A 24,474-nucleotide genomic window follows, 5' to 3' on the forward strand; every position below is an offset into this window, starting at 1 on the left:
CTTTGTGGTAGGTGTGGCGGGAAGTAGATGTGAGCTCGGGGGCGGGATCTAGCGGCGCTACCTCCAAGTGCAGCCTGGTATTACCATCGAGTCTGAGGGCTAGAGAGTCCCGGCGGCAAGGGGGCGGCGTGACCGACTTCTCCGGACCACGTTCCTGGAAGCGCGAGCTGTGTTGTGTAGGGTGTCTGGGAGTCAGCTGCTGCGTGTCCGGCTCTGGAACCGGGAGTCAGAAGAGCTCCCTCAGTGGCTCTCTATGCAAAGGTGTTTTGGAATCATGGATCCCAGCTCCGAGCCTTAGTGGAAGTCACGGCTGCCAATTCACCGGTGGCCCGGCGTGTCAGAGGACACGGCGGTGGTGGAGTGTCTCAGGAGAGGTGTGCTGGAAATAATTCATCCTTTTTTCCCTTGGGAATTGTCTACAGTTAGGCCTAGTCGCGTCTTATTGGGTTGAATTTAAAAAGGCTCCGTGGAGGAAGTAGCCCCTGAGATCTCAATAAGAATGCCGGGAATAAAGAAGGGGGCATTCGGAACCAGCAGAACGGAGTGTGCCAGAGATAGGTAGAATTTGCATATTTCTGGAACTGCTAGTAAAGGTAGAAGTCCTAATGTGGACGTCCTGTATATCCGGTTGTGTTTGAACCCCAATGGGAAAAAGTCACCGAGGGTGCTGGAGTACAAGTGTGACAGAATTGGAGATGGTCCGGCTGTGGTGGCTGGATGATACAAGCGCTGAAGGTCCATTCAAATGCCACTTCAAGAACTAATATTTAACTTGCATGAAATAGTTTAGGTGGGAAGTAATAAAGGTCTGAACAGGCCATTAGGATCTGAGTGTAAAGAGAGGGTATTTGAAGGACATTTCTAGTGGTAAGGTCACTGATAGACCAATGGAAAGTCACCTTTGCAGACTACCCAATGGGGGACCCATTCTGTCTCAGCTCTTGCCAGGGATGGAAGTCTTGCCCTTCTCCCATCCCGATGTGAAGCTGGTTACATTGCTTTTTGGAGTTGAGAAAATCTCCAAACATGGTCTTCTGGCAAAAGGTCTTCTATCTGAAGAGCAAAATGGATTGGAGAGCCTGGGGTGTTTGCCCTGGCATTCCAACACCATATCTGCTCCACAAGAAGATGCTCAGCACACAGTACTGCTCACCTGTCCATCTTGCTTCTGTGGGAGGAAATGGGGCTAATTTGATGGGGGTTTGGTTTCTAAACTCGTCTTATGCTTTCTCCCAGCTCTGCTGCTCTCCACTCCTAGGTTTTGACAGTGCCTCGGGGCCTGTAAGCATCTGTGGTTTGGTTTTTGTTTTTTTGTTTTTTGTTTTTTCCTTTCAAGATGCCATTTACAGACTTTGTTCTGGCCCTAAAAGACAATCCCTACTTTGGGGCTGGATTTGGACTGGTAGGTGTAGGCACGGTTCTGGCTGCAGCCCGAAAAGGAGCCCAACTGGGTCTAGTGGCATTCCGGCGCCATTACATGATCACACTCGAAGTCCCTGCTAGAGACAGAAGTTATGCCTGGTTGCTTAGCTGGCTTACCCGACACAGTACCCGCACACAGCACCTCAGTGTTGAAACCTCATACCTTCAACATGAAAGTGGCCGAATCTCCACCAAGTTCGAATTTATCCCCAGCCCTGGAAACCACTTCATTTGGTAAGATTGGAAGCTAAGAAGGGTTCTGCGGATAGGTCAGATAAATGGAGGAAATTGGGTCATTTTGACAATTTTATTCAGGTATCAGGGGAAATGGATCCGGGTACAACGAAATCGAGACATGCAGATGGTAGACTTGCAAACGGGAACTCCCTGGGAATCTGTCATCTTTACAGCCCTGGGCACTGACCGAAAGGTTTTCTTCAATATCCTGGAAGAAGGTATGAGATGGGACAGGCAGGCTTTTGGTGGAGTGTTCAGTAATGGGGGGTGGGGGTGGGGGGTTGGGCATCAGCTCCTTGGAGAGGAGGAATAAGGATCCGAGTACAAGGAAGGAAGGTACCAATTGGAGAATCAGCTGTGATCAAGAGACTTAACTGTCTCATTTTCTTGCTCTCAGCACGAGCACTAGCCCTGCAGCAGGAGGAGGGGAAGACGGTGATGTACACAGCTGTGGGTTCTGAATGGCGTACCTTTGGATATCCACGACGCCGCAGGCCACTGGATTCTGTAGTCCTACAGCAGGGTCTGGCTGACCGAATTGTCAAAGATATTCGGGAATTCATTGATAACCCAAAGTGGTACATTGACAGAGGTAAGAAGCAGCTGAGATCTGAACTAGCCTATAGCTGCATGAGGTGACAGAAAATTTTAGCTCAGGGGAAGGGAAAAGAAAACTAGTCTATGGGGATATCTTTTTCTGATACTAAGACCACCAGACTAATAGGGAACAGAGGGGAGGGGGAATGTGGACACCTAGGCCAGAGTACATGATTCGCTTTAGGTCTTGTTTGTCTTGGTTATGTCCCTAGGCATTCCCTACAGACGTGGTTACCTTCTTTATGGGCCCCCTGGTTGTGGAAAAAGCAGCTTCATGTGAGTAGTCAAATTCTCTCAACTGACAAACAGCCTTCGCAGAAAAACTGGGCTTCTAGGGTTGGAAAAAAAGACACGAATCATGGAACAAATGACCAGGGTAAACATGAGATATATGGAACATCAAGTGGGTGGTATAGGAGGCTTAGGCCTCTGAGGCATACCTCCTAGGAGTCCCAGAGAGTCTTCAGGTTGCCTAGGACCTCCTTCTTGTCACTGTCCACAGAACAGCTCTGGCTGGAGAAGTGGAGCACAGCATCTGCCTGCTCAGCCTCACAGACTCTAGTCTCTCAGATGACCGGCTCAACCATCTGCTCAGTGTAGCCCCGCAGCAGAGCTTGGTGCTCCTGGAGGATGTGGATGCCGCTTTTCTCAGTCGAGACTTGGCTGTGGAGAGTAAGTGAGGATGTTGGGGACGAGGAGTCTCTTGTTTAGCTAGTTTCGTGTGCACGTGTGCAGGTACATGCACGTGGGGATCAGATGACAACTGTTTGGAGTTGGTTCTCACCTTGCACTTCATTGAAGCAGCCCTCTCTTGTTGGTTCTGCCATACTCGTCTCAACTTTCAACATATCCTAAGATTTAGATGTGTACCGCTACATCCAGCTTTTTACTTGGATTCTGAGATCAAACTCGGGTGTTCAGGCTTGTGTAGCTAGCACTTTTGACTACAAAGCCATCTCCCTAACCCAGGGAAATTCTTTTAAAAAAGAATTGAGGGTAAGAAGTAAATGAGTAAGTGTGGAAGCAGGCATTTTTGGAGGACTGAGGCAGCAACAAGAGGTGCTGATAAGTAGGGAGCTGCAGTGGGGATTGGGGCACGATTTTAACATTCACATTCCTATCATCACCTAGATCCTGTAAAATACCAAGGTCTAGGTCGTCTCACCTTCAGCGGACTGCTCAATGCTTTGGATGGTGTAGCCTCCACTGAGGCACGTATTGTGTTCATGACCACCAATCACATTGACAGGTAAGGAGAAAGGAAGGCAAGTTGGGGGACTGAGGAGATGATCTGTTTGGGTGCTGGCAGGACTGTTGGCTGTGACTCTGCTTTTCCTCTTAGGCTGGATCCTGCCCTGATACGTCCTGGGCGAGTAGATATGAAGGAGTATGTGGGCTACTGCTCACACTGGCAGCTAACCCAGATGTTCAAGAGGTTCTATCCAGGGCAAGCACCTTCCTTGGCTGAGAACTTTGCAGAACATGTCCTTAAAGCTACATCCCAGATTAGTCCTGCCCAGGTGCAAGGCTACTTCATGCTGTATAAAAATGACCCCATGGGGGCTGTTGACAATGTTGAATCTCTAAGGTGATCATCAGGCCACTGTGCCTGGTGCCCTCTTCTGGACTGGGATAGATGCAGGCAGAACACTGTATACATAATAAATAAATAAATAAATCTTTAAAAAAAAAAAAAAAAGACCCTTTCCACCTTAGAACTTTTAGAGAACAGACTTAGAGCCCCCCGGCCATACCCAAATCTTGTAGCAATTTAGAAAGAGTCATACCTAGCTCACAACTGTCAGTAACTCCAGCTCTATGTGATCTGATACCCTCACACTGACATACATGCAGGCAAAACACCAATCCACATAAAAGAAAAACAATTAAAAAAAAAAGAAGAAGAAGAAAAAGCCATACCATACAAGCTAGGTGCTGTTAAGCGAAGGCCAAATCTCTTTATTGCCTCCCTCCCACCCCCAGTTCCCTGTCCCCCCACAGTACTGCTAGGAACCTTCCTCGGATTCCAAGCCCATGGGCTCCCTGTGAGTACCAGACCTGTATGCTCCTTGGCCCGGAGGTAGGTGGGAGTAAGAAGAACCTGGTGTACGGCTTTTGGAGCGTTCCCAGCGAGCACAGTCCCGAGTCCTTCGAGCTGTGGGACCCTGCCAGCTACCAGGCCCCTTTTCCTGAGGAAGACCTGTGAGCCCTTTGTTACGGGGTTCTGGCTTTAAGTCCACAGTCTCCTTGAGAGGCTTCCCAGAAGGTGGCAGTTCTTGGATGTTACTGGTACCTTTTGTGGCACAGTACTCCCCTCCTTTTTGGTGCCTCCGATCATACTGTCGCCAGGAGCCACGACCAGATCGTGGAGGATCTAGCATAGATTTCTGAGTCTCACCCAGCCTCTGCTGATTTGGGCCAGCCCCTGGAATCTTCTCATATACATACTGGGTAGCCATGGGTAGAGTTGGCACAGTTGACTGGGCAGCTAGGGAAGTAGACTGTTCTGCAGAAAGGGCATTAGATGGTTGGGATCCTCTAGAGACATCTACAGCTGACTCAGGTTCCAGAGTAGTAGGAGGCTGGGAAGAAGAGAGGCAATGCATCAAGGGAGATCCCTCTCCACTACCAGCCGGCCATTATCCTCCCTAGGCAAAATGGAGCACATCCTCACAATAGCGCTGGAGGCACTGAGGCCAAGAGGGGAACCCTTTCCTTTCCTCACCTGCTGAAGGCTAATGAAGTACCGGTTCCGTTCTGCCTCAAGGTCAATGATGCCACCTTTTTCCTGCTGTCTCTGATATAGCCGCTTAAGCTCTTCCTGTTGGCGCAAGCTCTCTGCACTGGGTTGGTACAGCTCCTTGGAGGAAAGGAAGCAGAATGGCAGGAGAAAAAAACCAAGATGAGAAAGCGGTCAACTTGAACCCTAACTCTTCTAGGATTGTCCTAGGAGAGCTGCATGAGGTTCCTAGTGTTTTGTTTTAGACAAAAGTTTCATAAAGCCCAGACTGGCCTCAAACTTACCATTTGGCCAAGCATGACCTTGAACTGCTTTTCCTCCTGCCTCCACTTCCTGAGTGCTGGGATTAATTGAGTTACCACTGTACCAATACCAGGTTTTTTAATGCAGTGCTGGGGATCAAACCTAGGGCTTTGTGTGTGCTAGGCAAGTGCACTACTAAATGAGCTACATTCCCAATCTGAGTTCTTGGTTTTGTTCCTCAGAGTTGGGCTTCTGAAGTCTTAGGCTCCTGGTGGGGCTGTGGCTTCAAAGAATAGTCTTAAGCAAGTCAAACCCAACTCCAGAGAATAGCAGAGACAAGATGTCATTTCTCTCTCCTTAGAGAATGCCACTATTCCTGGTTTAGACCGGAAGGAAATCCCTTACCATGGGTTGTTGGGGTTCAGGGGCTGCTTTCAGCGAGGCAAGGTCATACACAAGGGGCTCCCTGCACACAGGACACTGCACACCGACTGCCTTCTAAAACAAGAGGAGAAATCACATCCCGCTCCCTGTCAGCCAGCCCAGTCCTTGGAGGGCTGGGGTTGAAGGGCACAAGCATTAGCTGCTCAGCAATGATGGGGGACGGAGCAGGAAAGGGCTGCCTAAGGAAATGTCTGGCAATGTTGCAAAGCCGCATGCAATATGTCAGTGTACACAAGGATGCCTTTCTGGATTGGGGTGAGAGTTAATCTCAAAGGTATCTACAACTAAATGATGAAAAGCCACTAGAATGGAGGGATGGAGATGGATGTGAAGGTCTAAGGGTACCAGACAAGAAAGCCGGTCTGGCAATGTCTACCTGTTTGGTGACAACATGCTGTGGCTCCTGTTCGGGTCCTTGTGCCTCCAGCTCTTGCTCCATGTGCTGGATGTAGCGAGCGAGGCAGTGGCAGTGGAAGTAGTGGTAACAGGGTGTTTTGGTAAAGGCCTCCTCTTCCTGTAGGGAGACGGATGCAGAGTCCTGCACCTGTGGCCACGCACTTGTCCTTACCTATCTGCTCAAGCTCACTCCAGGCTGCAGCTGAGAAACCCACCTGGAAACCATAGAGGCAGATGACACACTGACCATGGGGGATGTTGTTGTCTGTGAGAATTTCCTTCCCTTTCTGAAAGGAGAGAAGATGCTACTGAAATGTGGAGGCAGAAGACTAAACACATCCCATGTTCTTCTTCCAGGAGTGACTGGCTGGGTGTGATATCTACCAAGCCACCTTGCTACCTTACTGTTTATGCATTCCTATCCCGGTGATGTTCTATTTGCAAGAATCCCTCTCTATGTCTCCCTCCCCCCAATTGATCTTCCTGGTTTCAAAATCTAAGTCAATTATTTCTCCTGTCAGTAAGTCACCTTTAAGGTACTTGGAGATAAAAATAATATTCCTAGTTGGGCATTGTGGTGCATGCCTTTAATCCTGGCACTCAAGAGGCAGAGGCAGGTGTATCAAAGTCAGCCTGGTCTACAAATGGAGTTCCAGGTCAGCCAGGACTACACACAGATACTCTGCCTTGAAAAACAAAACACAAAGATGAGTTTTGATTATTTTTCTCTCTCCAAGGTGTGTATGTGTGTATTAGTTTTGTTTGTTTTGAGACAGGGTTTCTTTGTATGACTGTCCTGGAACTCAATCACTAGAACTCTAGATCTGCCTACTTCTGCCTCCTAAGTGCTAGTACTAAAGGCATGCACCAACACACCTGGCCCTCGGAAGTCTTTAAACACACACACACACACACACACACACACACACACGCGCGCGCGCGCACACACGGTAGCTTCAATTCTAGCACTCAGGAAGCTAGGAGGATTACTTTGGATTTGAGGCTAGCCTGGCTACACAGTGAGACTGTCTCAAAAGTACAAAACAAACAAACCAAACCCACCCCATTTTCATTTTCTGAGATGCCTCTTTTTTGTGGTTGTTGTCTGAACCAGGAGTCTTGCTTTCTTGCCTTGGCCCAAGTTTTTGGGCTCAAGAGATCCTTTTTCTTCAGACTCTCTGGTGGCTAGAATTATTAGCACACACAACTGTGTGGGGCCTCAGAGGCTTTTCTTAACATTCTTCAAGTATAATTCCCCCATGGGGCAATGCATTTGTTCAAACAGACAACCAAATGGACAGAAATCAAATGGCATCAAATTGGTCTATGAAATATGCATTTGCATAGCTAAAACTAAAATTTCAGAGGCTGCACTAGAGTCTGGCCCAGGAGTGCTACTGTGCTCTAAATGTCCACTCACTGATTCTATGCCACTCATCTTCACTGTACTCTGAACATTTTCCCCAAGAAACCCCAAGGAGAAGGAAACAAGGGTGACCATGCTTGTGTGTTTTAAACCTCAAACAAGAAGTTACCCATGTATTTTGCTTCTCTGCCTTTGTTTCTTGTGGGTTGTTTACTTAACCAGAAAGAATATACAATTTTCTTTCTTTCAAGACAGGGTTTCTCAGGCGGGCATGCCTTTAATCACAGCACTCAGGAGGCAGAGACAGGTGGATCTCTGTGAGTTGAGAGCAGCCTGGTCTCCAAGAGCAAGTTCCATGACAGGCTCCAAAGTTACACAGGGAAACACTGTCTTGAAAAGCAAAAAAACAACAACAACAAAAAAAAAAGGGTTTCTCTGTGTAACAGCTCTAGGTGGCCTGGAACTTGATTTGCGACCAGGCTTGCCTCAAACTTAGAGAAATCTACCTGCCTCTGCCTCCTGAATGCTGGGATTAAAGGTGTGTGCCACCACAGCCTGGCTTCTTTCTCTTTTTTTAAGACAGGGTCTGATGTAGCCCAAGCAATCCTTGACCTTGCTATGTAGTTAAGGATGCTTTGAACTCATGGATTTTCTTGCCTTCACCTCCAAAGTGCTAGGATCACACGTGTGCACCACTATGGCTAGCCTAAGTATGAACTCTTTGTGAAGTTCTAATGCAAGCTAGCCTTCAAGTGTTTATCTATGACTAAGATCCCTCATGTCTAGCCCCTAGGTAAAAGCCCTGTTATTTTCTACTTTCAGTTGCTAATGCTAAGAAAACAATAACTGCCTGAAGCCAGTCCTGGTGGCACAGGCTTGTAATGCCAACTACTTGGAAGACAGGGACAGGAGAATCACAAGTTAAAGACATGCTTGTTCATTTAATGAGACTCGTTCTCAGAATTAAAATTTTTAAAAATGCTATGAATATAGCTCAGCAGTAGATCACTTGTCTAGTATGTGCAAGGCCTTAGGTTTGAACCTCAGTACAGGAAAAAGAAAAAGTACTGAAACTGAAGCAAGAGAGAATGTAGGGTGTGGGAACGGATGCCTTTATTCCCAGCACTTGACAGGCAGGGGCAGATGGATCTCTAAGTTCAGGACAGCCAGAGCTACATCGTGAGACCCATCATGGTTAACTAGAAGCATCTAAGAAGGAACCACAATTGAGAAAATACCTTCATAAAACTGGCCTGAAGGCAAGCCTGTGGGGCATCTCCTTAGTTAGTAATTGGTGGGGGAGGGTCCAGTCCATTGTGGATGGTGCCATCCATGGACTGATGGTCCTGAGTTTGATAAGAAAGCAAGCTGAGCAAGCCATGATGACGAGCAAGCCAGGAAGCAGCACCCCTCCATGGCTTCTTCCTGCCTTAAGTTTCTGCTCTGACTTCCCTTAGTCATGGACTGTTCCTGAAAGTATAAGGTGAAATAAATCCTTTCTTCCCCAAGTTATTTTTGGCCATGGTGTTTCATCACAGTAATAGAAACCCTAATTAAGACCAACAATAAATAAGTAAACAAACAAAGAGAAAGAACAGAATAGTACAGAATAGAAAAATTAATGTATGCCAAAGAGGGAAAGTTGCTACATGTGGTGGCACATGCCAACAATTTCAGTATATAGGAGGCCAAGGCAGGAGGATGGCTGCCAGTTCCGGGCCAGACTTACATCAAGATGCTGTCTCAAAACAAAACGAATGACAAAAGCCCCACAACAAAATAAAAGAGGAAAAAATACTTTTTCATCAAGATGTTGGAACTGACAATTTGGGGAAGCTAAATATGAGATTTTTTTGAAACATGGGAATTATCTTTCTAAACTAATTGAGGGTCTAAGCAAACAAGGACTTAATGTACTGACTGCAGAAATGCTCTAGCCTGAAAGGAGGACATTTCCCCAGGCCATCACACTTTACCTCAATGAGTTCATAGAGCATGGCTGTGCCTAGTCCCTCCTTGGCCACATGGCCCAGTGCCTGTGAGATCCTGGGAAAAAATAATGAAGCCAATATTAAAACTTCCTTCCTTCAGCATGTAGAACTGAATTCTGAGTCTTCCTCTCCCAACTAGCCCAACTTACTTGTGGATCTGCTCATCTGAAAGCCCTCGGGGGTTACGGATGGAGATCTGTGGCACCTCATGGGGATACTAGTGCAGAAAAGCAACATATTAAAGTGACCCACTCGAGGGACTCTCCCCTTCTTCCCTTCACATTCATGCAGAGGCCTCACCTGTACTGGGACCTGAAGCACCAGAGTAAAACAGACAAACTGCGAATCTTGGACCTCTGCGGTGGCCGGGTGCAGAGTGATAAAAATCTCCCAGGGTGAAGATCTGCAGGTGGATGAAGTGAAGACGCAGGGTGTGACTGGGCAGGGGCTTGAAAGCTCGGGAGGAGTGGGGTGAGACAGTAAAGCAGGTAGAGGGATGCTCACTGGACTTGTTCTTTTCAGGGGGAGAATTAAGGGAATAGTGTTTATGACAAACATCACCTCCGAGTCAAGGCTCACAGTACCCTAAGCCCAGATTCTGTGCAGAATCATCTCACTACGAAGACTCCTGCCCACCCCCAATTGAATACGCACCTGCCATTTCCTTTCATCACCTGTAGTTCATCCAGATAGATAGACTCTAATACTTCAACTTCAGAGGGAAGGACCCTGGAGAGTAAGGGGGAGACTGAGTCACTAATACAGTTTTCCCTGCTGAAGCCTGCCAAGGCTGATGAAGACTCACTTAAAAAACAACAACAACAACAAAAACCTACCTCAATACATTATTTGGTATTTGGTAAATTATTTGGTAAAATAGGGAAATATTTCTTTAAATTGTCAATTGGCCAGGTAGAAAGAATGGGAATTAGAATTTTAGAGTTCACCTCTGCCAACCTGAGAAAACAGATTCCCAGAGAGATGAAACAACTGACCAAGGCTTAACACAGGAGGAGGAATAGGACCAGTCAGAGCCAGGCCCTGACTTCCTGCTCAAGTTTCTACAGCTGATTATCCTTTGGTGGCTCCTCCCTGACTATCTATCTATCTATCTATCTATCTATCTATCTATCTATCTATCTATCTATCTAAACTCATTACTAACTCATTACTAACAAGGTTACCAATACTACTCCTGCCTGCCTATACTACTGTTCAGCACAGTTCCCTGTACCCTGGGTGCTGCCAATAACCTTGCCAACACTAGTCAGTCTAAGCATCCTCAAAGGATATGCCAAGATGAACAGGTTTAGGTAATCTAAAAGCTATACTGCATTAGGAGAGCTATAGGCCTTGTAGCTGATAGTAGGCAGAAACTACTTACCAGCTATATGGTCAGGTCACTTATTTTTGGAAGCCTGAGTTACACTGTCTACCACTTAGAGATAATACAACATATTCACTAGGGCTACTGTGAGACTTAAAAATTGTTTATATACAGTGCCCAAGTGTATGAGACATAGTACCTAGTCTAAGTGATCTCACCCCACCCTCAAAAGAAAAAAGAGAAGGGCATAATCTAAGTACTGTGAATACACACATGACGCTGGATTTCTAGTTAACCCAAACATCATGTCGAGTACAGGGTTTGTGGTCCTGATATAAATCAGAAGGCACACATTTAAACATACAAACAACAATTGTAATGACACTGAAGATGAGTGATTGAGTCCACAGCCCTACCCAGGTGATATATAGAAGGAGCACACCCAGTAGGAACTTTATCAGTGGTGGTTATTATGACTATTTTTTAGCATTCTTAAGCCTTACACAGAAACCTTAAAATATAAAGCTTATTATTTCACAAATAAAAACGACATTCTGGATGACACAGACTACTGCAATCACGACTACGCTCTCATGACTCAGGTGTCCCTTCATAATCTTAAGCATTTTTCCTAATAGTAAAGAGCATTAGTCTACATAGCTTTAGAAAGGAAACTACTGGCTGGCCTCCCTGAACCAAAGCAACACTGAGGTACAGCCTCAGTTACGACATCTTCAGTATTTTGCACACGTTAGGTGACCTGGGTTGTGGACGTAAGATACAGACTGGGAGAGTGATAAGGTCTTAAGTCACTGAAGGGGGTGGGAGAGGGTACTAAGATTAGAAGGCCTTAACTTATAGAGATATCCTTTGGGTTATCTAGTCTCTTGAGGTCTTACACTTAAGCAATTAATGAAAAGCAGGCCTTTATGTATATTACAAATCCCAGTGATCCTCCCAACTACTCTATGAGGTAATGCCACGCCCACTATTTTTTTTTTTTTTTTTTACAGCTGACACGGGCTCTCAGGAGCTAGCTAGTCTGGTCAGCATCATATCCAGTTAATTAAATATGAAGTGAGATCATCTTTATCTTCAAAACCCAAAGTCCTTAAAGGCTTTTGGTCTCTTCTTAAGAATGCCCGAGAGAGTAGGAGGGCTTATGTGGGGAGTTAGGCTTTTCTGACAATAGTTATAAGTGCTGTCGGGGGAAATGAGAGGAACGCATAGGCAGAAATGGACTGGGCCAAAGGGTAGGATCCTAGGGGCACGAGGGACACGAGGAGGAGGAGGACGTCCGTTCCGAGAGGCGAGAGGGTGATGAGCAGCCATCCTACAGGCCCCAGAAAGTCACATCAGGGAGAAGTGGGAGGGATAGGGCCGTAGCAGGAGGCAATTAGGTCGATAAGGCGTGGGCCCAACTGGCCAGGCCGGCGCAGACCCAGTCAGTCCCTTCTCAGGTCAGCGTCCCTCCACCCTCGTCCGCCTAGGAAAGGATGCCAGGGTTTCTGTCACCGCTCGCCCCATGATCCACCCCTCATGCCCGCAGTTCGGACGATTTGAAGCTGTTGCTAGTTCCCAGCACCAGATCCAGACAGCCAGCCAAAACCTATGACCCAAAGTTACCAGTCCTCTTCCCCGGCAGCTGCCGACGCAGACGCCGCCATGTCTTCTCCGGCTCTTAGCCGGAACCGGAAATACCTTTGGGGAAGTTAGAGACTGAAAACTAGGGCGGGGCGGGGTAAAGAAAGCTGGCGCTGTTTCTAGGCAACTGAAGACTCTAGGTCCTTTGTGGGGCCTGCTAGCCAAGCGACAGAAGTGCCCTACAAAGTGCCAATGGGCCGTTTGTGTCTGTTACACATCTCTGAGAGCTTTGTCCTTTAAACTTCTGACCGGTTCCAGGGAATAAAACTCGTAAGAGTGGGAAACTAACGAGAACAGCAACGCAGGCAGCTGGGGGGGACCCGGTTAGAGGGCCGGACCGCCAGCCCTCGGCCTGGGAAGCCTGGAGCATCTAGGTTGGGGGGAAAGTTGGGGGGACTCGGCTCGCGCCAGGAGTCAAGAGCGGCGGTGCTGGGGCGAGCCGAAGGTGTTATTAACTTGGAAGCTATAGGAGGAGCATGTGAGCGTCGCTGGTGGAGAGGGGAAAAGGGACGCGGTGTGCTGTGAACACCTAGCCTGAATGGGTGACTCCAGACGTTCTGTTTCCAAGACCTGATCATCTTTCCATCCTGATCCTGTTTTTGAGGCCTGGTTTATTGTGAAAAGGAGAAAAGGCTTAGCTGATAATGTCTATTTTTCTCCCATGTTCCAAGCCAGGCTTCCCAGATGTGTGGAACTGTTCCTGCATCTATAGCTCGTTGCCGCCGTCTTCGTTGTTGCCGTCTTCTTTCTACCTTCTGAGAGACCCTGAAACCCTTGCCATGGAAAAGTACCACGTTTTGGAGATGATTGGAGAAGGCTCTTTTGGCAGAGTGTATAAGGGCCGAAAAAAATACAGTGCTCAGGTAGTGAACAAAGATAACTTTTGAGTGGGATTTGGTGCCCCTACACCAGCAGAAACTTGGACAGAAGAGTTGCATGGTGTGTATTTCTAGGCTCTGACTCCAGCATACTTCCTATGATGTGAGGACCCTGAAATTTGATTACTTGGAGTCAGATTCCAGCCTTAGAACTAGGGACAAACTACCCAACCATTCCATGCTTCAGTTTCCCAAAACTGTACAATGGGGGATGATTGATGGGGTCTGAGGATTAAAGGTGTTTCACAATCACTCATAGTATAATGCCTGTCACCTACTAAAGACAAAAAATGTCAGTGTTCTTTGTTTTGCCTAAGAATAGATAAACCTGTGAAATCTGTTCCTCCATCTTCACATTTCCTTCTCTTTTCCCTAAATCTCACCTCGAGTCCTTTGCTTAGGTCACAAAACCTCTCCCAGAATCCATCAAAGGGCTCTATTTGGCAGTAACCGTTTCCCCCTGGTGATGGGTTGACAAAGCCAGAGTAAATCCATTACACCCTGGGGAAAGTCAAGGAGGAGGAGGTTAGCATGTGTTAGAATGCAACTAAGAGTTGGCTAAGCCATATAAAATCTTGAATTGTGGAACTCTAAGATTAAGTGTGGAATATTTGCACTGTGAGTGTGTGTGTGTGTGTGTGTGAGAGAGAGAGAGAGAGAGAGAGAGAGAGAGAGAGAGGGGAGGGAGAGAGGAAGGGAGAGGGAGAGAGAGAGAGAGAGAGAGAGAGAGAGAGAGAGAGAGAGAGAGAAGAGAGAAGAGAAGAGAACCAGTGAGTTTTTTTGAGGTTACTTAAAGGAGTATAAGCTATAAGAGAGGGGTTAGGGGTTACTGATTACTTCCCATCCCAGCATGTATGACAGCTCCTGAATGCTGGATATCTAGAGCACACTGCACTACTTGACAGCTTGACAGGATGGAGAATGTCTCTTCCAGGCAGCTTACTGGGTCTGAGGCTCTCCCAAGCAGCTCAGCTGGTCTGAGAGTTTCTTTGCACTTCTCCATGGTATGGTTAGGCCTTGATTCTTTACCTTGCTAATGACAGGTGGTGGCCTTGAAGTTTATCCCCAAACTGGGACGCTCAGAGAAAGAGCTGAGGAATCTGCAACGAGAGATTGAAATCATGAGGGGTCTGTGGCATCCCAACATTGTGCATATGCTTGACAGCTTTGAGACTGACAAAGAGGTATGTTTTGTATTTATTTGTTTGTTTTTTGTTTTTGTTTTTCGACACAGGATTTCTCTCTGTAGCTTTGTAGACCAGGCTAGCCTTGAACTCACAGAGATCCGCCTGCCTCTGCCTCTCGAACATGCACCACCACTGCTTGGCTTCAAAGAGGTATGTTTTGATGGTGTTGGGTTGCCCCTCTCCAAGCCTAAGGACCCCAGACATTTCCCAGCCACAGAGTGCATGACTGGCCCGTCAGTGCCATACTGCCTTCTCCTTGCAGGTGGTGGTAGTAACAGACTATGCTGAGGGAGAACTCTTTCAGATTCTGGAAGATGATGGAAAACTTCCTGAAGACCAGGTATGCTCCCTGACTCAAATGTGCCTGTACTTTGAATCTCTCTCTAGGTGAAGTGCTAGGAGTGCAAGCTGAGGGCATCAAGAGTTCATTTGTGTGTGTGTGTGTGTGTGTGTGTGTGTGTGTGTGTGTGTGTGTCTGTGTCTGTGTGTCTGTGTGTCTGTGTGTGTCTGTGTAATATATATATATATATATATTATATATATATATATATATGGGTTTATTTGTGTGTGTGCAAATATGTGTAGGTTCATGTGCTCATACATGTGCATTTGTGTAGAGGCCAGAGGTTAGGACCAGTGTCTTCTTCAGTTGTTTTCCACCTTTTATTTTCTGATTCTGGAGCTGTTATTGAGACTTCAGATTGGACTGGCCTGGCTAACAAGTTCTAGGATGTGCCTGTCTTTACTGGCTCCCCAAACACCAGGGCTACAGATTTGTGACACCATACCCAGCTTTTAATATAGATGGTGAGAATCCAAACTCCCAAGTCCTAATGCTTGTTCAGTGGGCACTTCACCTGACAGTTCTTCTTTTAAAAGTGTTATTGTGTGTGTGTGTGTGTGTGTGTGTGTGTGTGTGTGATGTACATATACATGAGGATCAGAGCACACATGTGGAATGAGAGGGAAACTTGCAGGAGTCAGAGTCACTTCTCTCCTCCTCCTACCATGTGGGTCCCAGGGATTGAACTCGGGTCATTAGGCTTGGCATCAAGTGCCTTTACCCACTGAACCATCTCACCAGCAACTTTTTGAAGACCTACAAGAAGAGAACAAGATTCTAGATATATAGATAGGCACTACAGGGTGAGAGTTAAGTATTGGGACACTGGAACCATAATATCTTAAGTATAAATCTTGCCCCTCACTAGCCGGGTCCCCATGAACAAATTACTCTTAAGTCTTTGTCTTTAGTTACTTCATTGATAAAATGAAGATGTTAATAATATTTACCTTGTAAGGCTATTTGAAGATTAATGATTTAATTCATCATGATGATAAACAGCTATTATTAATTTTGTGGATATTGGCCATAGTTATTATTCCCTTAAGGAAGTAAGGTTAGTATTAGAGAGAGCCCTAAGAGAAGCATTGTGGCTGCAGAGGATTCACCATTAGGACAAGGAGGATGGCAATGGGATTTGGTTGAGGAGTGTCCAACTACATTCATTCTATGTGTTTCTTTATATTCTTTTTTTTTGTTTTTTTTTTTTGTTTTTTTTTTTTTTTTTGTTTTTCGAGACAGGGTTTCTCTGTGTAGCTTTGGAGCCTATCCTGGCACTTGCTCTGGAGACCAGGCTGGCCTTGAACTCACAGAGATCCGCCTGCCTCTACCTCCCGAGTGCTGGGATTAAAGGGGTGCACCACCAATGCCAGGCTAAAATGTGTAGTCCAGGCTGGCCTCGAACTCCAGATCCTCCTGTCTCTGCCTCCTTTAGCAAATCCTACCGGCCTGCACCACCAGAACTGGCTCTTTATATTCTTAACAAGTAGGCAGCCTCCAACCCCAGAAGTGCCATTACTGTTGTAAGTAGTCACTTTAAACTGGTGCTGTATAGCTTAGTTGGTAGAGTACTTGCCTAGCATGCATGAAACCCTGGGTTGGATTCCTAGTACCACATAAAACTAGACTCGGTGGCACATACATGTAATCTCAGTGCTGGTGAGGTAGAGGTAGGAGGATCAGAAGTTCAAGGTCATCCTCAGCTATATACCAAGTTCAAGGCCAGCCTGGGAGATACATGAGACTCTTGTCTCAAGCAAGCAAGCAAGCAAGCAAGCAAACAAACAAACAAACAAAAAAGTAATTATCTTACTGTTCCGTCTGCCTTGTTTAAGTGACTGTGTATATTAAGAAAAGGGGTTTTTGTCTTATTTAAAACAGCTGTTATGCACAGACTATTTCCTTCATAGCAGGTACTGTTCTGTACATTGTGTTACATGCTTTAACTCCATTAATCTGTACAGTAGTCCTGGGAGGTAGGTGCTGTATTATTGTCTCCTTATAGATGATGACTCTGGGAAACAGAATAATTTGTTCATGGTGATGAAGCCAAGAGATACAATAGGTTTTCCTTGAACAAATAAAAGGATGAATTAAGGGGAACAAGAACCAAGAAGGATGTAGCATAAAGTGAGGCCCTAAGAAGAGAAGCGAAGAACAAAAAGTCAAACTAGCCTCGATACTGGAACTCTTTGGCTTGTCCGCTGGCTTCTTTCTCTGACCTTTCCTTTCATTTGTCTGACCCCTAGGTTCAGGCCATTGCTGCCCAGTTGGTGTCAGCCCTGTATTACCTGCATTCTCACCGAATCCTCCACCGAGACATGAAACCTCAGAACATTCTCCTCGCCAAGGGTGGTGGCATCAAACTTTGTGACTTTGGGTAGGGTTTCTGGGCTTCCACCTATGCTTCTCCTTCAGGGAGTCCTAGACCACCCAGAGCCTCATGTTAGAACCACAGCTGGAGATTGGGCCTCTGGCTGGGCCTTTGGAATTGATCAAAGGTACTGCGTCTGCTTTGGTTCAGGTTATCCCATGTGCTGACAGGTAGCAAATGGCCAGGTTCAATTTTCTTTTGAAAGATATTTTTATGACGTTTATGTATTGTGCCTGTGAAGATGTGGGCACACATACACCATGGCATGCTTGTAGAGGTCAGAGGACAACTTGCAGGAGTCAGTTCCCTCCGACCATTATGTGAGTCCTGGGGGGTGGAACACAAGCCATCAGGCACGATGGCAGGCACTTTTGCCACTGAGCCACCACATTGGCCCCTGTCCTCCGATGCCATTTTCTCGCTGTGACAAGGTCAGGAAGATCTTTTTCATTTGTATCCTGTCATCTCTGCAGATTTGCCCGAGCTATGAGCACTAACACCATGGTGCTGACATCCATCAAAGGCACACCACTCTATATGTCTCCAGAGCTGGTGGAGGAGCGACCGTATGACCACACTGCAGACCTCTGGTCTGTAGGCTGCATCCTGTATGAGCTGGCTGTGGGCACGCCTCCCTTCTACACCACCAGCATCTTTCAGCTGGTTAGCCTCATTCTCAAGGACCCTGTGCGCTGGCCCTCCACCATCAGTCCCTGCTTCAAGGTAAAAGGAGATAAAGGATAGCTTTTATATCAGAAACCTGCCTTCCTCTATTGCCTCTTTTCCACAATCATGCTGACAAGCTATGCTCTATCACAGTAGGAAGGAAAGAGCTGCTGGGCTTTTATGTGTCTCCAGTTCCACTGACCCCCTACCAGATACAGTATCAGATGCAACCCAGCTGCTCCCCACACTGTTTTCAGTGCTCTTCAGTTATTAGAGTGGCTGGTGATTAGGGGTGGGTGATGGGAAGTGGTACCTACTCACTGTAACTTTGTCCCAGCAGGTTGGTGGGGGAGAGAAGAGGAGTTTGTTATACTCATTTCTTATCTAGGACAAGGTTGTGGGCCTCAATGGAATTCAAATACAGTCTTCTCCCAGAATAAAGTCTCAATGCAGGTTTCCTTTGGCTTATCTAAGATGGAAGGGGACATGTTTTTGCTAACTTACATAGTCGGGGTGCCCAAATAATTCTCAAAAAAGTTAAATAAATGAGCTTTAAATGAGGGAAGTATACCTAGAATATTCTTTCTTCCTTGGGTAGATACGCAGGAATCTTCAGCAATAGCTATAGTAAAACAAGTCACCACATTTTAGAACAGTATTCATAGCCTATTAATAACTTGTATTTGGTTTATTTATTTATATTTTTAAAAAGCATTCTTTCTTAAAAGTTTTTTTTGTTTTTTTTAAATTAAATTAAAAACAATCTTATTTTACTTACCAATCCCAGTTCCCTCTCCCTCCAGTCCTCCCATTCCCCATCCACTCCTCAGGGAGGGTGAGTCCTCCCATGGGGATCATCAAAGCCTATCACAACATTTGGGGCAGGACTGAGGCCCTCCCCCCTCTATCTAGGCTGAGAGAGTAGCCCTCCATTTTCAAGTGTGTATGTGTTAGTGCAAGTTCCCCTGGAGGCCAGAGGCATTGTCTCCTGGAGCTAGTTACAGGCAGTTATGAGCTGCTTGACAAGGGTGCTGGGAACAAAACTCATCTCATTTGGAAGTGCTTTTAACCACTGAGCTATCTCTGCAGCACCTACCTTCTCTTCTTGTTTCAGATCTAATTAAGGGTTTCTTCTTATCAGATACACCCTTTCCGTCCCTCCTCCATCTGAAAATTCACTGAAGTTTTCTGTTGTTGAGTGTTCCCAAACACATCCTTGAGCCACTGCTTATTTGTGTATGTGTTTAGTCATGGGTGCATCAGTTCATAACCATCCACAATCAATCTGTGACTGTGAATGTTTGGTTTCTGAAGATGACTGTGAAGTGACATCCCTCTTCTGGATTTTTCTCCCTACTCTTCAAAGTTTGTGGCATGAAGATTTGTTTTTACTTCAGGGTTATGGAACATCTGTGAATATCAGTCATGGCTCCTTAGGAGTTGAGGGCAGTGGTCTGCCTGGAATTAAAGGGGATGGTTTTTGTTTTTTGTTTTTTGTTTTTTTTGTTTTTTTTTTTTGGTTTTTCGAGACAGGGTTTCTCTGTGGCTTTGGAGGCTGTCCTGGAACTAGATCTTGCAGACCAGGCTGGTCTCGAACTCACAGAGATCCACATGCCTCTGTCTCCCGAGTGCTGGGATTAAAGGTGTGCGCCACCAACACCCGGCTGGGGACAGTTGTTAAAGGTATGTTTGAGTGGCTGTAAGAACAGATGCAGGAGCTGGCTTGCCAGCACCGCTGAGAACTTAGGGAGAGCCTAGAAGGAAGTGCAGGAAGGGCTGATGATGTTTTATTTCTCTTCACAGAACTTCCTGCAGGGGTTGCTCACCAAGGATCCCCGGCATCGTCTGTCCTGGCCAGACCTCTTGCATCACCCCTTTATTGCTGGCCGTGTCACCAGTGAGTCATCAGGGTTCCCAGGGCTCTGGCCATTCATAGCATTTTCTCATCTTCCACCTTCCTAACTGTCTGATGCCACACACCTCATTCCTCCCCAGCTTGGACTTCTTTCTTCTATAGCCTAGCTTTTACCACTCGTGCTTTTTTGTTTGTCAAAATGGCTGCTTTCCACAGGGTCCTAGAGACACTGAAGTTGTCCCTGGCCAAGTAGCCATGGTGGTCACAGACCTAGAAGAGTCATGTCCTCTCCTCTTCCCTCTCTGCAGTAATAACTGAGCCAGCAGGCTCAGATCTGGGCACCCCGTTTACGAGTCGCCTACCTCCAGAACTGCAGGTCCTAAAGGATGAACAGGTCCATCGGCTGGCACCCAAGGGTAACCAGTCTCGCATCCTGCGCCAGGCCTGTAAACACATGGCTGAAAAAGCCAAGCAGAAGGTGTGTGGGTCAGAGAAAAATATATGACGCAAACAGGCTAGTGACTTTGGGGAGATGGAGAAAGAGGTGACTTTTAGAGAATTGGCAAAAGGATAGAAATAGGATCCATACTGCCCAAATCATTCTCTTGTCTCCTACCCACCCCTTATAGAAAAAACAGAATGCAGGACCTGCCCTTGAACCAGAAGAGAGGCTCAGCAAGGTGACTCTTGGCTCAGCCCCTGTGCCTGAACTAAAGGCTTCTCCTCAAGAATCAAGCCTCTTGGCTAGTATATTGGACTCAGAAATGAAGAGCAACTGGGAAGACTGGGTGGCTGGAGAAGCACCCCCCACACCTCGGTGAGAAGGGTAAAACGGTGTATGTGTGTTGGAGAGGCAGGGAGTTATCAGCAGAACAATTAAAGAAAACATTAAATGGCTTTGTCACTAGCCTTTGCCTAAACATAGAAAGGGCTTTAGAAGTTTAAATCCTAAGTTCTTGGGTTCTAATTATTTCTGGTTTACTTTTTTATTTTTATTTTATATGTATGGGTGTTTGGCCTGCATATCATATGTGTATAGTGCCTTCAGAGGCCAAAAGAGGGCATTAGATCCCCTGAGACTGGCGTTATAGACAATTGTAAGCTAATATATGGGTGCTGAGAATCAAACCTGGATCCTCCGGAAGAGCAGCCAGTGCTCTTAACTACTGAGCCATCTCTCCAGGCCCTCTAATTATTTCTTGACACATCAGGAAACTTGAGGATTTTTGTCTTCCTGTCTCAGTTGTGCTTTGAAATGACAATGAGCATTTCTGTCCACAAGGGAAGAATATTTGAGTGGAAAGTAATGGGTGAAAAAAAATCAAGTCTCCTTAAGAGTAGGATCAAGCTGGGAAGGGCAGTCAAGAATCTGTGTGTGGCCGGGCAGTGGTGACGCATGCCTTTAATACCTGTACTTGGGGGGGGGGGCAGAGGCAGGCAGATCTATGTGAGTTTGAGGCCAGCCTGGTCTACAGACAGAGTGCTAGGATAGGCTTCAAAGCTACACAGAGAAACCCTGTCTCAAAAAAAAAAAAAAAAAGTGTGTGTGTGAATGTTAACATGTACTGAACTGACCACATCCCATAACCACCCCCCCTGCAAAGAAATGCCCTCTACCTGTTTGTATGACTGATCTTCCTAGGCTTTTTCCTAAGCCTTGAGGGAGCTACAAGGCAACAAACCTTAAGTCTCACAGGTCCAGAAGTCATCTTACTCTGGTTTTGCTTTGGCAGGGAAGACCACATCACCTTGGAGTGTGAACAAGTGTTCCCGGAGTTGAGGCCAGAGACGATGGGCCAGCAGAACACTGATGCAATGGATCTAGAAAATGAGGTGGGGCATTAGGTCTAAATGAGTGCTTTTCTACAGTAGTATGAGCTATGAATGCAAGCTCCCTTTTATTAAAAATGATGTTGTTACAGGTTTATTAATTTTAATTACATATTATGTGAACATGTGATTCTCAAAAATTAGGATGCACAGATAAGATTGGAGGTTCTAAAGGTTAGCACGTTCCCTATAGTTCCAGTTTTTGCAGAGGTTGAGAGAAGAGAATCTTCTTAGCCCAGAAGTATCTAGCTAGCCTGGGCTACATAATGGAGCCTTACCTAAACAAACAAACAAAAAACAAAACAACAATAAGAAAACAAACAAAAATGAAGGTTGAACCTTACCTCACTTCCAGAGATGGCTACCATTACTAATCTGTCTACTTTCAGACTCTCTGAACTTCACATGTATGTATATGTGCAATGGGCTGTTTCTGCATTATTGGATTTAATCCTGTTTATTTCTTGCATCATGCTTCTTTTACCATATGATCTATTTTAGGGCATGTTTCTACATCAGAGCATGTATTTCTTCCTTGGCCTTTTGTGTCTATTTTAGAGTTTTAATTTTGAAATTTTGAAATAATTTCAACTTGAATAATCACGGGGCTGGAGCAGTGAGCTCAGCAGTTATGAGCACTTGTTCTGGGAGGCGGAGGCAGGCAGATCTCTGTGAGTTCAAGGCCAGCCTAGTCTACAGAATAGTTGTAGGACAGCCATGGCTGTTATACAGAGAAACCCTGTCTCTGCCCCCTCCCCCACACACATAGCACTTGTTCTTGTAGAAGCCCCTGGTTTAGTTCATACTACCTATGTGGTAGATCACAACCATCCACAGTTCCAGTTCCAAGAGATCCAATATCTCTTCTGACCTCAGGCGTCAGGCATGCATATCGTGCATAAACATATATATATAGACAAACACATTAAAAAATAATTATAGCTGGGCATTGATGGCGCACGCCTTTTAGTCCCATCACTTGGGAGGCAGAGGCAGGCAGATCTCTGTGAGTTCAAGGCCAGCCTAGTCTACAGAGTGAGTTCCAGGACAACCTCCAAAGCAATACAGAGAAACCCTGTCTCAAAAAAAAATCCCAAATAAATAAATAAAATAAATGTGAGAATACATAGACACCATTTATACCCTTACCCTTATCTCTGTCTATTTTGTGTTGCCAAAACAAAATACCAGAGACTGGGTAATTTGTTTTGTTTTTTTTTAACCAATAGGTTTTTATTGGGGTTACTTACAGGAGTATGGGTGAGGGTTACAGGAGCAGAAATGACTCAAAGACAGCTGCATCTCCATAAGCCCATCCCAGCATGAGTGACAGCTCACAAAAGCTGGGAACTGTAAGTATCTGCACACCTTCCAGGCAGTTCTGTTGGTCTGAACCTCTTCCAGACAGTTCAGTCAGTGTCTGCCTTTTCAGGTTTTTTTTTTGGCTGGTCTGTCTCTCTGCCTCTTATGGTCAGCTACCTCAAAAATATCTCTCAGTAGTCCTTACTAGAGAGGGAAGGACCTAGTCAATCCATTCAGTTTCAGGAACTTCCTGGGGTTCAGTTGTTTTCTTCCCAACTTGAGAGATCCCTACAGACGAATGTTTGTTTCACTTCTCTTAGGACACCCTGTGCTCTAACTACCTTTCCTCCAAGAAGGGAAATTTTATCTAGGAAGAAATTATTACATAACACCAATGCATAGTATATTAAGCATTTCAGATTTGAGATGACTCCTCAGGTAAAGGCACGTGCCACAAGACTATAAACCTGAGTTGAATCACTTGAATTCACATGGTGTAAAGAAAGGACCTATTCCTAAAAGTTGTCCTCTGACTGACACTCTGTGTACTCTGTGGCTTACACACACACACACACACACACACACACACACACACACACACACACACACGTGCATGTGCACACAGAGAGAGATTTTATATATAAATAAAGCACTTTAGAAATTCTAGTTTCAGGGCTGGAGAGATGGCTCAGAGGTTAAGAGCACTGACTGCTCTTCCAGAGATCCTGAGTTCAATTCTCAGCAACCACATGGTGGCTCACAACCATCTGTAATGAGATCTGGTGCCCTCTTCTGGTGTACAGATATACATGGAAGCAGATTGTTGTATACATAATAAATGAATAAAATCTTTAAAAAAAAAGAAAGAAATTCTAGTTTCAGCCGGGCATTGGTGGCGCACGCCTTTAATCCAGCACTCGGGAGGCAGAGGCAGGTGAATCTCTGTGAGTTCGAGGTCAGCCTGGTCTCCAGAGCGAGTGCCAGGATAGGCTCCAAAGCTACAGAGAAACCCTGTCTCGGAAAAAAAAAAAAAAAAAAAAAAGAAAGAAAAGACAAAAATTGTAGTTTCAAAGAAAAATGGCAACATGCCTTCTTACTCTTCTACCACATACCTACATGTTGTACATGAAATGGACCTGGTAGAATTCATGTGTTTTGGTTTTATCAGAAATTTAAATGCAATTGTGTTTTTTACAGATCCTGTCAAAGCCAACACAGTTTGGTTTTGTTGTTATTTTTATTGTCGTTGTCATTGTTGTGTTTTGTCTTTTTCTTAAATCTGTTTATTTATTTTAATATGCATTAGTGTTTTGCCTTCATGTATGCCTGGGTGAGGATGTCAGGTCCCCTGGAACTGGAGCTACAGAGAGCTGTAAACCGCCATGTGGGTGCTGGGAATTGAACCCCCCTGTCCCTTGGAAGAGCAGTCAGTGCACCTAACCATTGAGCCATCTGTCCAGCCATGGTCTTTCTTTTATAGTTCAAAACCTTGGCTTTTCTCTTGCTGGCTTCACTGAGTGACAGAGTCCCTGATGATGTGGATCTGGAGTCAGGTGCTGGAGACTGGGTAATTTGTAATGAACAAAGATTTATTGGGAAGTCTGAAGTGAACATGTTGGCAGGCTCAATCTT

The 24,474-nt window shown here is 45.7% G+C and overlaps 3 protein-coding genes across 10 annotated transcripts in view; 2 read left to right on the top strand and 1 right to left on the bottom strand.

Moving 5' to 3' along the window:
- The first annotated feature begins 110 nt into the window (after window positions 1-110).
- Window positions 111-6,643, top strand: LOC100771607 (mitochondrial chaperone BCS1). Of its 4 annotated transcripts, none has more exons than XM_027397239.2 (8): window positions 111-374; window positions 1,237-1,656; window positions 1,738-1,877; window positions 2,057-2,251; window positions 2,469-2,532; window positions 2,759-2,928; window positions 3,388-3,505; window positions 3,599-6,643. In XM_027397239.2, exons 2-8 carry the CDS (start codon window positions 1,337-1,339, stop codon window positions 3,846-3,848), a joined length of 1,257 nt encoding a protein of 418 aa, XP_027253040.1. In that variant the 5' UTR covers window positions 111-374; window positions 1,237-1,336; the 3' UTR covers window positions 3,849-6,643. The 4 variants fall into 4 exon arrangements, with proteins under 4 accessions (XP_027253040.1, XP_027253042.1, XP_027253041.1 ...); XM_027397241.2 differs by having other exon boundaries at window positions 6,204-6,643; XM_027397240.2 differs by having other exon boundaries at window positions 1,337-1,656.
- Rnf25 (ring finger protein 25) lies at window positions 3,773-12,493 on the bottom strand. Of its 4 annotated transcripts, XM_035441037.1 has the most exons (11): window positions 12,390-12,493; window positions 10,091-10,165; window positions 9,737-9,950; window positions 9,586-9,653; window positions 9,422-9,491; window positions 6,295-6,366; window positions 6,060-6,197; window positions 5,645-5,737; window positions 4,982-5,116; window positions 4,315-4,838; window positions 3,773-3,906 (listed from the first exon to the last, which is right to left on the bottom strand). In XM_035441037.1, exons 1-11 carry the CDS (start codon window positions 12,428-12,430, stop codon window positions 3,852-3,854), a joined length of 1,485 nt encoding a protein of 494 aa, XP_035296928.1. In that variant the 5' UTR covers window positions 12,431-12,493; the 3' UTR covers window positions 3,773-3,851. The 4 variants fall into 4 exon arrangements, with proteins under 4 accessions (XP_035296928.1, XP_027253039.1, XP_027253037.1 ...); XM_027397238.2 differs by lacking the exon at window positions 3,773-3,906 and having other exon boundaries at window positions 4,186-4,838; window positions 5,645-5,734; window positions 9,737-9,839; XM_027397236.2 differs by lacking the exon at window positions 3,773-3,906 and having other exon boundaries at window positions 4,186-4,838; window positions 9,737-9,839.
- Window positions 12,487-24,474, top strand: part of Stk36 (serine/threonine kinase 36) — a 31,548-nt gene continuing 19,560 nt past the window's right edge. The window contains exons 1-10 of one of the 2 annotated variants that reach the window (XM_035441036.1): window positions 12,487-12,677; window positions 13,079-13,270; window positions 14,329-14,469; window positions 14,735-14,812; window positions 17,065-17,195; window positions 17,663-17,912; window positions 19,659-19,752; window positions 20,019-20,188; window positions 20,340-20,527; window positions 21,444-21,543. In XM_035441036.1, the coding sequence (XP_035296927.1) occupies window positions 13,187-13,270; window positions 14,329-14,469; window positions 14,735-14,812; window positions 17,065-17,195; window positions 17,663-17,912; window positions 19,659-19,752; window positions 20,019-20,188; window positions 20,340-20,527; window positions 21,444-21,543 (1,236 nt within the window). In that variant the 5' untranslated portion in view covers window positions 12,487-12,677; window positions 13,079-13,186. The remainder of the gene's footprint in view (window positions 12,678-13,078; window positions 13,271-14,328; window positions 14,470-14,734; window positions 14,813-17,064; window positions 17,196-17,662; window positions 17,913-19,658; window positions 19,753-20,018; window positions 20,189-20,339; window positions 20,528-21,443; window positions 21,544-24,474) is intronic. The other variant, XM_027397242.2, reaches the window with a different exon arrangement.

Source organism: Cricetulus griseus, chromosome 2 (genome assembly GCF_003668045.3).
Source record: "Cricetulus griseus strain 17A/GY chromosome 2, alternate assembly CriGri-PICRH-1.0, whole genome shotgun sequence".
Taxonomy (NCBI): Eukaryota; Metazoa; Chordata; class Mammalia; order Rodentia; family Cricetidae; genus Cricetulus; species Cricetulus griseus.